This window comes from Atractosteus spatula, chromosome 3, assembly GCF_055471065.1.
Source record: "Atractosteus spatula isolate fAtrSpa1 chromosome 3, fAtrSpa1.hap1, whole genome shotgun sequence".
Taxonomy (NCBI): domain Eukaryota; kingdom Metazoa; phylum Chordata; class Actinopteri; order Semionotiformes; family Lepisosteidae; genus Atractosteus; species Atractosteus spatula.
In genome coordinates this window covers 65,225,236-65,242,095 of record NC_142708.1, presented here as the reverse complement: position 1 = coordinate 65,242,095, position 16,860 = coordinate 65,225,236, and the positions used below count along the sequence as shown (strand labels likewise).

Genomic DNA, 16,860 nt, shown 5'->3' with positions numbered 1-16,860 from the left:
TTGTAGCTTTGATTAAAACCCTTACAGAGCAGTGTGGCATCACGGCACAAGGCACCTGAATGCTGTTATAAAGATGACTCAAGGTTACAACAGTGGCAGAAATGGACAAAATTCTGCTATAAGCTGCATTAGGAATGAGTATTCTCAGCTTTTGACATTTGAGGTGTTTAATTTTCATTTACCTTAAGCAAATGTCATGTTTATGCTTTTATTGTACAATATATATACTATGTTTTCATTTCATACAGTTCAGAAGAGGTAGGCCACTTCACTTGTTTGGAATAATATACCTCAGTAGGCATTAATGTGTGACTTCACAAGGCATCCTTTACCTCTCCCTGTTGATTACAGGAAGTGTTAAGGTTTTTAAATTCTATGGAAGAATGTCACCCAGGTGTAGAATGACTATTTGTCTGACGACTTTATCTGGTCTTTCCAGCCCTGTGTCCTTAGTTTCTGTCTGGAGCAGTAGACAACTGGGGGAATCCTGACCATGCCCATCACACAACAGTTTTTCCCCTGGCAGCTGACTTCATTAAGGCCAACCGTCTGCTCCTATGATGCCCAACTGGGATCATTAGCGGGTTTCCGGTTACCCTCTCCTTTATTGCAAAGGAAAAACAACTGGACTCCGAGTTACTTCTTAGAACACTTCAAAAACACTGGATACTACAGTAATTACGACTGAAAAAGATGAAGTTCTGTCCATCCACAGAGAGGTGAAAGGCCTGCTGCAGTGTATTTGCTGGTGAGTTCCCAGTTCAAGCTACTCTGACTAGAACCTCTCAATAGTATTACACACCCGCCGCCCGCTGTCGCTCTGCTTCCAGAGGAAGACTGCAGGACCCCTTCAGCTGTCCCTGTCCTCTTCAGTGGGGTTGTTCTCCAGGCTGTCATGGACAGTGATGGCACCTGCTTCTATAAAGGTTTGTTCCAGGAGTGAAGGGGTGTGTGGGTAGTTCCTGAAGAATATTCTGTAGCTCTGCAAGAAAGTGTCTGGACAGCAGCTGGAAGAGAAGGATGACCAGGTCAGCCTGCAGGGGTGCCTGGAGCCTTGTGTCTTGCAGTGGTCTGACCGCATTCAAACGCATGTGCTGTCACTTCCCCCTGCCTCTCGGCACGTGCCCTTGCCCGCTCTGAAGGAGGAGAAGATGAGCCCCCATGTGGCAGGCTGGTCCCCAGGCTCACAGGCGGATGGTGTAGGAGTCGGAGTGCGTCACGTAGCGGACCCAGCGCTGAGGCAGGGAGGGCGCGCCGCGGGATAGGCGGAGGAAGCGGATCTGCAGGCCAGTGCAGGTGTGCTTCGGCAGCTCGAAGGACAGGCTGACCGGACCTACTTCCTGCAGCGAGGCGGGGCTCAGGCCTGGCACTTCCAGCTGAGAGGGAAGAGCACAGAGTGTTTGGTTACTAGGAGCTTAACCATCCCAGGAGATCACATAGAACTTTCCACATTCAGGACAGGACCCTCTTGTCCCCCATAGATGCACAAGTGCAGCCCCAGCTGAACAGAGGAGGGATGTAGGGAGGCCCGAGTCAACAAACCCCTAATGGCAGTTAGGACCCTGATTCCGCGTGATCAAGTCCAAAAAGCTTGCATCCCAAATATCTATTCTACAATACCATCACGTCTCTTCCTACAGGATCTTGCATAGTGACCCTCAACAGCTTCATCCACACCTCCACAGCACTATGTGTAAACAAGTGCCTCATATTTTGTGTCCTTAAAAAGTCCAAAACTGTTTCCATTCATGTACCTGTGTCCCTGTCAACACTGGGCTTAAGGAAGTCCCCTGGGTTGACGTTGGCCTGTTTCTTTCAGGGTTTTCAATACTGTTCAAGACATGAAATATTCTCTGGCTCTCAAGAACAGCAAGTAAATGCAGAGCAGCCCCCTACCCAGCACCACCCCTCTCACCTTGAACACTGCAGACAGCTGTGTCCCCCCGGGGAAGCGGGGGATCTCCCAGATCACAGCCTTCTTGCTCAGCTGCAGTTCGGCACTCTGGTCAGGACTGCTGAGCTCCTGGGACAGGCTGGGAGAGAGAGCATCAGGAGGGGGGGATGGAGCAGGAAGAAGAGAGGGGATAGGACAGGGAGACAAGGGAGGAATTCTTACCTCAGGGAGCCTTTGGGCACAGGCACAGTGACCACCACGCCGAGGGCTGCGCTGAAAAATCACAGAGGAACACTACTTCAGTGTGCTTCCAGCCTTTCTGAACTGGTACAGTAACGGCACAGCACACCAGTTCTCCCCCAGTTTCCACGCACTGCCTGCGCTTTGCCACACAAGATCGCAGCAGCACCAGCAGCGGTGAATCACAAACACGCCGCGCTGCCCGAGATGCATCTTCAGGGAAACCATGCAGTCCTCAGTGTATAGTACATCCCGCCAGGAAAGGGTTCCCTCGCTGTTAACCCGAGCTGAGAAAGGGGGTGCTGAGCCCAGGGTTACTTGGCAGCAGTCACGCAGAGTTTGCTGGGGGCACAATAGCTTGAGACCAACTGTGAGTGAACTGGGGCTGGTCATCCCAGAACACAGCGAAGGCTGGGTGTGAAACCACAAGTGGACAAGGGAAAGAGGCCCGCCACAGAGCGAGAGAGACCAGAGCCACGTGCTGTCCTGGCCCCCGCGGGACACACTGCCCTCTGCCACTGGCAGTGACGGATCGAGCGACGCGCCTCCCTGACGTGGTCTTCCACGCACGTCTCCTGGAACACATCGTCTGCAGGTGTCGCTCAGACCGGGAGCAGCCTTCGTCAGACTTGTTCACTTCAAGGTGGGGTTTGCCAGCACTTCAGCGAGGTTCATTCTGTTTCTTGGGGATCATTTAGCAATGCTTTGTCTTTAACAAGCCCTTACTGCAGATCTTCCTGCAGGAATTTGGAGTTTCTCCATGGGATCTGAAAGCGGACAGCTGCAGCAGGACTAGTAGTGTGGGTTTACCGATACAGCAGATTACAGCAGAGGGACACATTGACACTCACCTCTTCGGAGGCAGATCACATCTGAGCTTGAGGTAAACTAGCAGTCTGTAAAGACAGAAACAGGATCCATGAGTCCTACAAGCTTGTCTATTTGAACTGGGAGCCACCTCTAAACTGACGTCTTGCCAGCAGCTATATCACCCTGCAACTTACAACGGGCAACCCACTGAAGCTGAGCAGGTGTGAGCCTGGTCAGTACCTGGATGGGAGACCTCCTGGGAACAACTAAGGTTGCTGCTGGAAGAGGTGTTAGTGGGGCCAGCAGGTGGCGCTCACCCTGTGGCCCATGTGGGTCCTAATGTAGTGTACAGTAGGTCCCCAGTGTAGTGTCGGGGACACTATACTGTAAACAGGTGCCGTCCTTCGGATGAGACGTAAAACCGAGGTCCTGACTCTCTGTGGTCATTAAAAATCCCAGGGCGTTTCTCGAAAGGAGTAGGGGTGTAACCCCGGCGTCCTGGCCAGCTTTCCCATTAGCCCTTACCAATCATGGCCTCCTAATAATCCCCATCTATGAATTGGCTTCATTACTCTGCTCTCCTCCCCACTGATAGCTGGTGTGGGGTGAGCGTTCTGGCGCACTATGGCTGCCGTCGCATCATCCAGGTGGGGCTGCACATTGGTGGTGGTGGAGGGGATCCCCATTACCTGTAAAGCGCTTTGAGTGGAGTGTTCAGAAAAGCGCTATATAAGTGTAAGCAATAATTGTAATTATTATTATTGTCTTAAACCAGAGTCCATCTTGGTCCTAGACACACTGCTTCCAGTCTGTCATTACCCAGGTGTGATCGGCTGATGCACAATTGGCTAAATCAGCAAGATCGGGTCGTAGGTAGCTGGGGTGTGCTGCTCAAAAGCGCCCCCTGTGCAGAGCAGCCTTAAATGCCCCTCCCACACACACTCCAATAAAAGGGATATTTGGGGTAGCCTTGAGTCAAGATACAATGAAAATGCCGATTCCAAAAAGAGAAGGGTTCAAAAACAACTTGGATAATCAATTGACCGTTTCATCCCTGCTGGACCTGTGCTCTCTCTTCTGCCTGGCTGTGGCACCAGACCTGCTCTATCAGAGGCATTAATTAGCAGGTGAGCCTGATATTTCTGATGCAGCTCAATAGCCTGTAGGCTCTCAGTTGCCTCTTCTAGTCTAGCATTTCCTGTTTCATAGCTGTAGGCTGTGTTTTTACTGGTGTGTCTACATTCAGTGTTATCTGACAGGTATGTGCCTTTTCCATCCAGAATTTGAGTCAAATCCTTCTGAAGATCTTGAGCAGCTACCAGTGTTTGCTAAATCTTGTAGTTGGGTAAATCGTCTACAAACATGAACAGTTTTTTTAGCTAATCCACACAGCTCTGTTCTTGGGAACAACACTGGTCTTCATGCAGATCCCTGAGGTAGTCCACCAATTAGTTAACTAATTAATGGAACACAAAAATGGTAATAATCTAAAATATTAAAACATGTATGCACAGAAACCTAAAGGAGACATTCTATACCACAATATTCATTTTTTCATCTTAAATCTGTTACTTTATACAACAAAAACAGCCATTTCAACTTCACCTCCACAGTACTTAAGGAGGGCACTATCCCTTGCAATCTTACTGCAACATTATTAATCCTCTAGTTGTAATTATTGCTTCCTTAACCATAACCTTGTATGTAACAGAACTGAGGCTTATTCCTCTAATGCAGACATGGAGTTAGACCTGCCAGTGGTTTCTCTGATTTCTGTCACACGTCACCTGGTACAAATTTATATCACGTGTATGAATGATGACCATTCTCAACAGGACGTGGATCTCCTCCACTGTCTGTCACTGGTGAGCTAGGAGCTGTGGCGGTAGCTATGGCCAGGCAATGATGACCGGGGGACAGCGAGCAATGAAGAGTTTTCTCCAAGCGGCCACTTGTCTACTCCAAGGGGCACAAGATATAACGTCCACTAAAAGAGGATGCGTACCTGCCGCTGGGGTCTCTCTCCAGCGTGGGGAAGAGCCTGAAGGGGGGTGAGGAGGGCAGGTCGTCACACAGCTGGTACTGCATCACTGTTTGCTGCGGTTTGAGAAACAGAGCGAACGCATGACAAACGAGAGGGGTGGCTCAGCCCATCCAGCCCGTAGCAGATCTTTCCCTTAGGGGCTGTAGACCTGGAGAGGGTGGACCAACCCAGTGTTTCAGTCCTTCCCTCCCTCCTTTGTTTTTAACATCAGCAATTCCACTTTCCTGTTTTAGACCTTATTTTCTTGATGCCAACAGCAGATCCTGTTTGGCCAGGTGTCAAGTCTTAAACTGTATCTATCGTGGTGACACAACAACCAATAGGAGTATCAAGTCCCCAGTAATATCTGATCTGATGTTTCAGGCTCTCAGAATAACCTTAGTGTTTGTCTTACCTGAGACTACCTCTGTCCTGCTCAGTGCTCTTATATAAGGAGAGAAACACCACGCTGCAGGTAAAGCCCATTTCTCTAATAACCGTGTCTAGATTTAGTTTCAATTTTGGAGTGTTCAGATGCTGCTCTCAGCAGTCTGACAAAACCTCAACACCCCCAGATCCCTCTGCTCTGTTGCAGCCGTTCACTGATCCCAGACAAACACCAGGGTATCGGCTTCAACAACATAAGATAAGATCAGATCAGATAAGATTGGCCATATACAATTTATTGTATTAGGAATTTGTCTTTTTGTATACCCCAACTTGTTCTCCATGAGATACACAGACAGGGAGAGAAGTTTGGGGTCAGAGTTCAGGGTCAGCCACTTATACAACGCCCCTGGAGCAGTTGGGGTTAAGGGCCTTGCTCAGGGGACCAATGGAGTAAGATTCCTCTGCAGGCCGCGGGAAACGAACCGGCAACCTTCCAGCCACAGGAGCAGATACTTAGCCACAGAGCCATCGCACTGCCCATGCATGGGGTAGCTCGTTTCACACACCCATAATCCTTTGTGTAAAAAAGTGCCTCCAGTTCTCGATTATAAGAGCACTTCCACATATAGTTACCACTTGTGTCCTGAGGTTTATATTTCAGTATTCATTCAGTCCACTGGGTTGACTTTATCAAAGCCTCTGAGGAGGTGGATATAGGTCTCCTCAATCTTTGTTCCTTCAGCTTGTCTGTATATTCCCTTAAAGGCCAGAATGTATCTGGTTACTCTACGTTGTGTTGGGAGGTTGCGTGTCTGGGCTGCCTGGATTATTCAGGGCTTCCTGTTCCCAGTGTCCAACTTTGTGTGTGCATGTGTCTCGCAGTACCTCTCCCTGGCTAGGGGTGACTTTCAGAATCCTGTAGCTGTCGAACTCGTCCAGCTTGACGGACTCGTGGAAACTGCACTCATCCACACGCACTGCTGCTCCATACCCTGCGAGCGAAAGGGGAGATCTAGTCAAGGGCCCAGCAAGAGAGGGACAGGTGAACGAGTCAAGCTCCGAGTGAGAGAGGCAAGAGACAGGACAGCAAGTCGAGGTCAGAGTGAGAGGCGAGAGGAGAGTTGAGGGCAGAGTGGCAGGCTAGAGAGAAAGGAGCATGAGTCAAGCTCAGAAGAACAGGTCTCTAAAGAAAACCAGTGTGCTGCTTTTAAGGTTGTGGCTGGAAGAGCTGCTATTACTGCTCTACCTGGGAGCAGCTTGAGACGGGCTGGCCTCCAGCCCTGACACGCCCACCTCCAACGGGGAAGAGCGGGGTACACTCACCACGCAGCTGGGACTTCCCAATACTAAACTCCTCGTTCAGGCCGATGCGCATCTCTGCACGGGGGAGAGAAGGAGACATGAGACGTCTGAGCAGTGGCAGAACCCGGGCAGCAGCAGGGACAGGATAGGAGTGTCTATTACAGTACATTCAGCAACAATTCTAGGGCCATGAATCTGATCAGCAACCACAGCGACTGCCTTTCATTACAGCTGCTGTTATAAACACACAGCTCTGGCCACGCAGACATGATCACAGCAGGAGTTAGAGCACACTGGTAGGGGGGTAGGAGTCTCACCTGAACAGGAGGGCAGGAAACTCTTCACCCTGATCTCTCCCTGTATGTCTGCCTTCATCAGCACCCCCTGGGAGAGACAGAGGGACAGGGAGAAAGGGGAATGAGAGCGACAGGGGACATACTGTCTATTCTGTATAGAAGAGAGAGCAAAAATGTTCAGTCGTTTTAAAGACAGGCAGCTCACGTTTGACCCGATGATAACTGTCAGTCTTTCGATCACGTCCACGAAGATCTCGTCCTTCCCTCCCTGAAGAGATAGAAACTGGAGAATAACAACCAGCCTCACTGATGCACTGGCTGGCTGGAGAGACTGACGCGCTTGCTGGCTGGAGAGACTGACATGTTGACACACTGATTGGACAGACTGACGCGCTGGCTGTTGGTCTGCAGTGCCTCGACAGCTTGGTGTGACTAACCTGCTCTCCCCTGGTGGTCAGTATGGGCCGGCTGGCTGCAGCACTGGGAGCAACTTTACTCTGCTGAGTGTCCGCACCAAACTAGAGAGAGAGACAGGCAGACAGGGAGAGGGAGTGAGACAGGCAGACAGGGAGAGGGTGTAACAGTGAGACAGGGGAGAGAGTGAGACAGGCAGACAGGGAGAGGGAGTAACAGTGAGACAGGGGAGAGAGTGAGACTGGCAGACAGGGAGAGGGAGTAACAGTGAGACAGGGGAGAGAGTGAGACAGGCAGACAGGGAGAGGGAGTGAGACAGGCAGACAGGGAGAGGGAGTAACAGTGAGACAGGGGAGAGAGTGAGACTGGCAGACAGGGAGAGGGAGTAACAGTGAGACAGGGGAGAGAGTGAGACAGGCAGACAGGGAGAGGGAGTAACAGTGAGACAGGGGAGAGTGAGACAGGCAGACAGGGAGAGGGAGTAACAGTGAGACAGGAGAGAGAGTGAGACTGGCAGACAGGGAGAGGGAGTAACAGTGAGACAGGGGAGAGAGTGAGACAGGCAGACAGGGAGAGGGAGTAACAGTGAGACAGGGGAGAGTGAGACAGGCAGACAGGGAGAGGGAGTAACAGTGAGACGGGAGAGAGAGTGAGACTGGCAGACAGGGAGAGAGAGTGAGACTGGCAGACAGGGAGAGGGAGTAACATAAAAGAGAGAGACAGGGAAAGTGAGACAGGCAGACAGAGGGAGAATGACAGGAGACAGAGACGGAGAGTGTGGGACCAAAGGCGATGCTGTACCAGCCCCACGTTGCTGAGGTCGAACAGGCTGAATGGCTTGGCACTGACTGCCTCTGTCTGAATGAAGTTCTTCAGGATGTCGGTGGAGGAGGTCTGGATATACCCGTAGTCCTGAAAGCCAGGGGCAAGAGAAAGTCATACCACACACACAGCAACCACAGTTATCTATACTAAGCGTGGTAAAGGCAAAAGTCTTTCTTATACAGGATCAACAACTGCATAACACAACTGTGACACAACAACAGTGAAAACTCTCAAACCCAGTTGGTCAAGAGCGAGGAGGATAAATTCAGCTGGAAACATTAGCTGCAGAATGAATCCCAGGCAAACAGACAGTTCTGCACCCTGCTCTCAAGACTGTCCAGTTAAAGAGTAAGACTGTCAATTCTTGGTAAAAAAAAATCATTCTGTGTGTCTTTGTGCGCTCTCTGTGTGGTGTGTGTTTAACCACATCTCCTCACCAGCATCTCGTCTAGGAGCTCATATATCAGGGCGAAGTTCATCCTGACTGACTTCTCCGACAGGGAGCCACAGTAGTCTTTAATCAGGGCTGCCAGCCTGCAACACAAACACCCCCCCAGCACCATCACTGCTCCGTCTCTGTACACACACCCACACCCACACCCACACCCACACCCACACCCACACCCACACACCCCCCGCACCATCACTGCTCCGTCTCTGTACACACACCCACACCCACACCCACACCCACACACCCCCCGCACCATCACTGCTCCGTCTCTGTACACACACCCACACCCACACCCACACACCCCCCGCACCATCACTGCTCCGTCTCTGTACACACACCCACACCCACACACCCCCCACACACCCCCCGCACCATCACTGCTCCGTCTCTGTACACACACCCACACCCACACACCCCCCGCACCATCACTGCTCCGTCTCTGTACACACACCCACACCCACACCCACACCCACACCCACACACCCCCCGCACCATCACTGCTCCGTCTCTGTACACACACCCACACCCACACCCACACACCCCCCACACCATCACTGCTCCGTCTCTGTACACACACCCACACCCACACCCACACCATCACTGCTCCGTCTCTGTACACACACCCACACCCACACACCCCCCGCACCATCACTGCTCCGTCTCTGTACACACACCCACACCCACACCCACACACCCCCCGCACCATCACTGCTCCGTCTCTGTACACACACCCACACCCACACACCCCCCACACACCCCCCGCACCATCACTGCTCCGTCTCTGTACACACACCCACACCCACACCCACACACCCCCCACACCATCACTGCTCCGTCTCTGTACACACACCCACACCCACACCCACACCCACACCATCACTGCTCCGTCTCTGTACACACACCCACACCCACACCCACACCATCACTGCTCCGTCTCTGTACACACACCCACACCCACACACCCCCTGCACCATCACTGCTCCGTCTCTGTACACACACCCACACCCACACCATCACTGCTCCGTCTCTGTACACACACCCACACACACACCCACACCCACACCCACACACCCCCCGCACCATCACTGCTCCGTCTCTGTACACACACCCACACCCACACCCACACCCACACCCACACACCCCCCGCACCATCACTGCTCCGTCTCTGTACACACACCCACACCCACACCCACACCCACACACCCCCCGCACCATCACTGCTCCGTCTCTGTACACACACACCCACACCCACACCCACACCCACACACCCCCCGCACCATCACTGCTCCGTCTCTGTACACACACCCACACCCACACCCACACACCCCCCACACCATCACTGCTCCGTCTCTGTACACACACCCACACCCACACCCACACCATCACTGCTCCGTCTCTGTACACACACCCACACACCCACACACCCCCCACACACCCCCCACACCATCACTGCTCCGTCTCTGTACACACACCCACACCCACACCCACACACCCCCCGCACCATCACTGCTCCGTCTCTGTACACACACCCACACCCGCACCCACACACCCCCCGCACCATCACTGCTCCGTCTCTGTACACACACCCACACCCACACCCACACACCCCCCGCACCATCACTGCTCCGTCTCTGTACCCACACCCACACCCACACCCACACACCCCCCGCACCATCACTGCTCCGTCTCTGTACACACACCCACACCCACACCCACACCATCACTGCTCCGTCTCTGTACACACACCCACACCCACACCCACACCCACACACCCCCCGCACCATCACTGCTCCGTCTCTGTACACACACCCACACCCACACCCACACCATCACTGCTCCGTCTCTGTACACACACCCACACACACACCCACACCCACACCCACACACCCCCCGCACCATCACTGCTCCGTCTCTGTACACACACCCACACCCACACACCCCCCGCACCATCACTGCTCCTTCTCTGTACACACACCCACACCCACACACCCCCCACACCATCACTGCTCCGTCTCTGTACACACACCCACACACACACCCACACCCACACCCACACCCACACACCCCCCGCACCATCACTGCTCCGTCTCTGTACACACACCCACACCCACACACCCCCCGCACCATCACTGCTCCTTCTCTGTACACACACCCACACCCACACACCCCCCGCACCATCACTGCTCCGTCTCTGTACACACACCCACACCCACACCCACACACCCCCCACACCATCACTGCTCCGTCTCTGTACACACACCCACACCCACACCCACACCCACACACCCCCCAGCACCATCACTGCTCCGTCTCTGTACACACACCCACACCCACACCCACACACCCCCCGCACCATCACTGCTCCGTCTCTGTACACACACCCACACCCACACCATCACTGCTCCGTCTCTGTACACACACCCACACCCACACACCCCCCGCACCATCACTGCTCCGTCTCTGTACACACACCCACACCCACACCCACACACCCCCCGCACCATCACTGCTCCGTCTCTGTACACACACCCACACCCACACCCACACACCCCCCGCACCATCACTGCTCCGTCTCTGTACACACACCCACACCCACACCCACACACCCCCCGCACCATCACTGCTCCGTCTCTGTACCCACACCCACACCCACACCCACACACCCCCTGCACCATCACTGCTCCGTCTCTGTACACACACCCACACCCACACCCACACACCCCCCACACCATCACTGCTCCGTCTCTGTACACACACCCACACCCACACCATCACTGCTCCGTCTCTGTACACACACCCACACCCACACCCACACACCCCCCGCACCATCACTGCTCCGTCTCTGTACACACACCCACACCCACACCCACACCCACACACCCCCCGCACCATCACTGCTCCGTCTCTGTACACACACCCACACCCACACCCACACCCACACCCACACACCCCCCGCACCATCACTGCTCCGTCTCTGTACACACACCCACACCCACACCCACACACCCCCCGCACCATCACTGCTCCGTCTCTGTACACACACCCACACCCACACCCACACCCACACACCCCCCACACCATCACTGCTCCGTCTCTGTACACACACCCACACCCACACCCACACACCCCCCGCACCATCACTGCTCCGTCTCTGTACACACACCCACACCCACACCCACACCCACACACCCCCCGCACCATCACTGCTCCGTCTCTGTACACACACCCACACCCACACACCCCCCGCACCATCACTGCTCCGTCTCTGTACACACACCCACACCCACACACCCCCCGCACCATCACTGCTCCGTCTCTGTACACACACGCACACGCACACCCACACACCCCCCGCACCATCACTGCTCCGTCTCTGTACACACACACACACCCACACCCACACACCCCCCGCACCATCACTGCTCCGTCTCTGTACACACACCCACACCCACACCCACACCCACACACCCCCCGCACCATCACTGCTCCGTCTCTGTACACACACCCACACCCACACCCACACACCCCCCGCACCATCACTGCTCCGTCTCTGTACACACACCCACACCCACACCCACACCATCACTGCTCCGTCTCTGTACACACACCCACACCCACACCCACACCCACACACCCCCCGCACCATCACTGCTCCGTCTCTGTACACACACCCACACCCACACACCCCCCGCACCATCACTGCTCCGTCTCTGTACACACACCCACACCCACACCATCACTGCTCCGTCTCTGTACACACACCCACACACACACCCACACCCACACACCCCCCACACCATCACTGCTCCGTCTCTGTACACACACCCACACACACACCCACACCCACACACCCCCCACACCATCACTGCTCCGTCTCTGTACACACACCCACACACCCCCCACACACCCCCCGCACCATCACTGCTCCGTCTCTGTACACACACCCACACCCACACACCCCCCGCACCATCACTGCTCCGTCTCTGTACACACACCCACACCCACACACCCCCCGCACCATCACTGCTCCGTCTCTGTACACACACACCCACACACACGCACACACCCCCCGCACCATCACTGCTCCGTCTCTGTACACACACCCACACCCACACCCACACCCACACACCCCCCGCACCATCACTGCTCCGTCTCTGTACACACACCCACACCCACACCATCACTGCTCCGTCTCTCTACACACACCCACACCCACACCCACACCATCACTGCTCCGTCTCTGTACACACACCCACACACCCCCCACACCATCACTGCTCCGTCTCTGTACACACACCCACACCCACACACCCCCCGCACCATCACTGCTCCGTCTCTGTACACACACCCACACCCACACACCCCCCACACACCCCCCGCACCATCACTGCTCCGTCTCTGTACACACACCCACACCCACACCCACACCATCACTGCTCCGTCTCTGTACACACACCCACACCCACACCCACACCATCACTGCTCCGTCTCTGTACACACACCCACACCCACACCCACACCATCACTGCTCCGTCTCTGTACACACACCCACACACCCCCCACACACCCCCCGCACCATCACTGCTCCGTCTCTGTACACACACCCACACCCACACACCCCCCACACACCCCCCACACCATCACTGCTCCGTCTCTGTACACACACCCACACACACACCCACACCCACACCCACACACCCCCCGCACCATCACTGCTCCGTCTCTGTACACACACCCACACCCACACCCACACCCACACACCCCCCGCACCATCACTGCTCCGTCTCTGTACACACACCCACACCCACACCCACACCCACACCCACACACCCCCCGCACCATCACTGCTCCGTCTCTGTACACACACCCACACCCACACCCACACCATCACTGCTCCGTCTCTGCACACGCACACACGCACACACCCCCCGCACCATCACTGCTCCGTCTCTGTACACACACCCACACCCACACCCACACCATCACTGCTCCGTCTCTGTACACACACCCACACCCACACCCACACCCACACACCCCCCGCACCATCACTGCTCCGTCTCTGTACACACACCCACACCCACACCCACACCCACACACCCCCCGCACCATCACTGCTCCGTCTCTGTACACACACGCACACACGCACACACCAGATCAGATCACCTGTTCAGGAACTCGATGACAGTGAAGGGCGACAGGTTGGCAGTTGTTGTGGCCACAAAGTAGAGCCCCCCCTGTCGGATGTGAATGAAGTGCAGCCCCTCGTGACTCTAGAAGAGAAACAGACGCACATGGGGGCAGGGTCTCTCTTCTTATTCCACTTGATGGTCCTGCACCCCCAAACACACCAGCAGTCACTGCAGTCTACGGCCCTGGGCCCCTGTGGCTCAGAGGAGAGTCTGCAGTGACATCGCTGGGGGAGGCTGAGCCTCCTGAGGCTGCTGTCAAGGCGGGGGCAGGACCAGAGCCACACTCTTCACACAGATCAGACAGCGCCCCCCAGTGGTGGAGCCAGACCCTGCATCACTCTTCCTTGGGCCTCCAGTGTTATAGGTCAACCTCAACACTGGTTTAAAAAACCAGGAGCTCTTGGAAGGGAGGCATCAGTTAATCAGGCAATGTGCTCCATTAAAGAAACTCCCGGCATCTGCTTGCAGATCATTACTTAAATTTAACAAGTTACCCACAAGGGACCACAACAATAGTGTAGCCAGAATGTAGAAATAAGAAGCCCTTGTGCAGCAGGGGCCGCCCCTAAACTCAGCTGATGATAACGGGTGACAGGACACACTCCTCACCTCTCCCACATGCTCGAGAGAGAACACGTGTCCCGAGCTCACACAGGCGATGAGCCAACAGGTCCACGCCCACAAACTGACAGGAGGAACGACTTTGAGAGAGGAGGCAGAGGCAAAGGGGGCTGTGAGAACAACAGCCTGGTCACAGGCAAGTGAAAGATAAATACCAGTCTCACTCACTCGTGACCACCACCCAGTCTAGGCCCTGTGGGCAGACAGGACCTGCAGAAGCGCACGCCCGGCGCTTGGACAATTACAGCAATAAGAGTCAGAGGACTGCTACCATGACAACGGGAGGCTGGTCTCCAGGCAACGCCGTCACCTTCTCGTAGAAAACGCCGACGACATCACTGCCCGCCTCCCCGCGACCTGCTGACATCATCAGTCAAGGAGTGCCAGTCTCGGGCGGTTTGGCTGGCATCGGTCCGCGGTACCAAAGCAACCACAGAGCCGGTTAACATTGCCGAACACACCGGTATTCCACAAGCAAGCTCGTGGGGAAAGGAGAGCTCCACAAAGCAGATACAGAGCGGAGGAATCGTCCCACACAAACAAGAATGTAAGCAAAACAACACAAAGTAAAGAAATTGCAGGGAGAGGTCTTCAGGGTGAGACAGAGATGACCCAGAGAGAAAAACAGGTCAAAGAGACAGGGACAATTCAGAGACACAGACAGGTCAGAGAGAGGTCTTCAGGGAGAGACAGAGATGACCCAGAGAGACAGACACAACCCAGAGACACAGACCGGTCAGAGAGACAGACACAACCCAGAGACACAGACAGGTCAGGGAGAGGTCTTCAGGGAGAGACAGACACAACCCAGAGAGACAGAGAGGTCAGAGAGACAGGGACAATCCAGAGAGACAGACACGACGCAGAGACACAGACAGGTCAGAGAGACAGACACGACCCAGAGACACAGACAGGTCAGAAAGAGGTCTTCAGGGAGAGACAGACACGACCCAGATAGACAGACAGGTCAGAGAGATAGAGACAACCCAAAGAGACAGACAGGTCAGAGAGAGTTCTTAAGAGTGAGACAGACATGGACCCAGGGAGACAGACAGGTCAGAGAGACAGACACGGACCCAGAGAGACAGACAGGTTAGAGAGAGGTCTTCAGGGCGAGACAGAGACGACCCAGAGAGACAGACAGGTCAGAGAGACAGGGACAACCCAGAGACACAGACAGGTCACAGAAACAGGAACAACCCAGAGACACAGACAGGTCAGAGAGAGGTCTTCAGGGAGAGACAGACACAACCCAGAGAGACAGACAGGTCAGAGAGGTGTCTTCAGGGAGAGACAGACAGGTCCCTGAGCGGGGTTCTGGTTATTGACAGTGTCAAAAAGGATACAGTCTTTATAAATCAGGTGATCCCCCTTGGCAGACAAGATGAACACCTGGGAGATCATACCGCTGTAACAAGCACACATCGAATTAATGATAACAGAACAACGCGAGGCCTCGGAGCGGGCGTTTAGAACAGCTAAAGACATTTATAGGACTGTGCAACAAGTCTGGTTTTACAAATGACTGAATATGTTGTCTTTTTCCTTCACACTGCTTTCTAACACTGCAGTTATGAGACATAGCGGTACAATGGCATCAACATCGCTGCAACAACACAAAGCTATGTACAGATCTATCAGGACAGATTTTAAGATCTGACAAACGGTAATACCTAACAGCTTGTGGAGGCCGCCTCCAAACTGCCGACTCTCGAGTGACCACAGTGCCGCAGACGGCTGAAGTCTGCCTGGGTACCGAAACTGAACACAGCCGGCGATCTGCCAAAACACAGTAAGACACACGCCTGACCGCTTGTCATTGGCCCATCGCTGCCCGGCCGTCACTGTGATTGGATACATTCAGCCAATGGCAGGACTCGAAGGTGTCACCTGACCGTCCTCCCCTCTTCCCATCCGGCGCGCTGTGTGGTAGGGGGTTATCCGGTTAGGCGTTACACAGCACAAAACAGGAAAAATGGTTTTCTTCGGGTGTGAATTTACAGTTAGACGCAATTTAGTTTAAAAATCATTGATCTGTGCTGTCGACCGACAGAGTGGTTTAACAGAACAAAAGTGCCACAACACATTTATTGTTCCTGTTGTCTAGATTGTGTGGTGTTGTCTGTTGTACTGTGTATGTCCCGAGAGATCAGCGTGATTAAGAATTCCAATGTACGTGTACATATGGCAATAAACTACTCTACTTTCAACTGGCTCATTTTTATAACAACAATGTATAGTTTTTAGTGCCTTGTTTTAGTTACACGGGTGTTTTATTAACACGTAGCGGCGTTATTTACAATGTGAGAGTCCACAGACGGGTAGCCCACCTGTGACAGCAGTTGCCATTAATTCACTGCTTACAGGATAAGGGGAAAAAAGGTTTGGCGCCAAAAAGCCTGTTC

General features: G+C 54.1%; 1 protein-coding gene across 1 annotated transcript; it reads right to left on the bottom strand.

Moving 5' to 3' along the window:
* Positions 1-123: 123 nt before the first annotated feature.
* On the bottom strand, positions 124-16,205 carry ap4m1 (adaptor related protein complex 4 subunit mu 1). Its single transcript, XM_088911960.1, has 16 exons — positions 16,129-16,205; positions 15,802-15,863; positions 14,727-14,815; positions 13,809-13,915; positions 8,632-8,728; positions 8,171-8,281; positions 7,393-7,473; positions 7,161-7,223; positions 6,977-7,043; positions 6,681-6,734; positions 6,243-6,349; positions 4,950-5,041; positions 2,986-3,030; positions 2,117-2,167; positions 1,916-2,033; positions 124-1,376 (listed from the first exon to the last, which is right to left on the bottom strand). The coding sequence occupies exons 2-16, from the start codon at positions 15,857-15,859 to the stop codon at positions 1,185-1,187; spliced, it is 1,332 nt and encodes a 443-aa protein (XP_088768086.1). The 5' UTR covers positions 15,860-15,863; positions 16,129-16,205; the 3' UTR covers positions 124-1,184.
* Between the last annotated feature and the right edge of the window lie 655 nt (positions 16,206-16,860).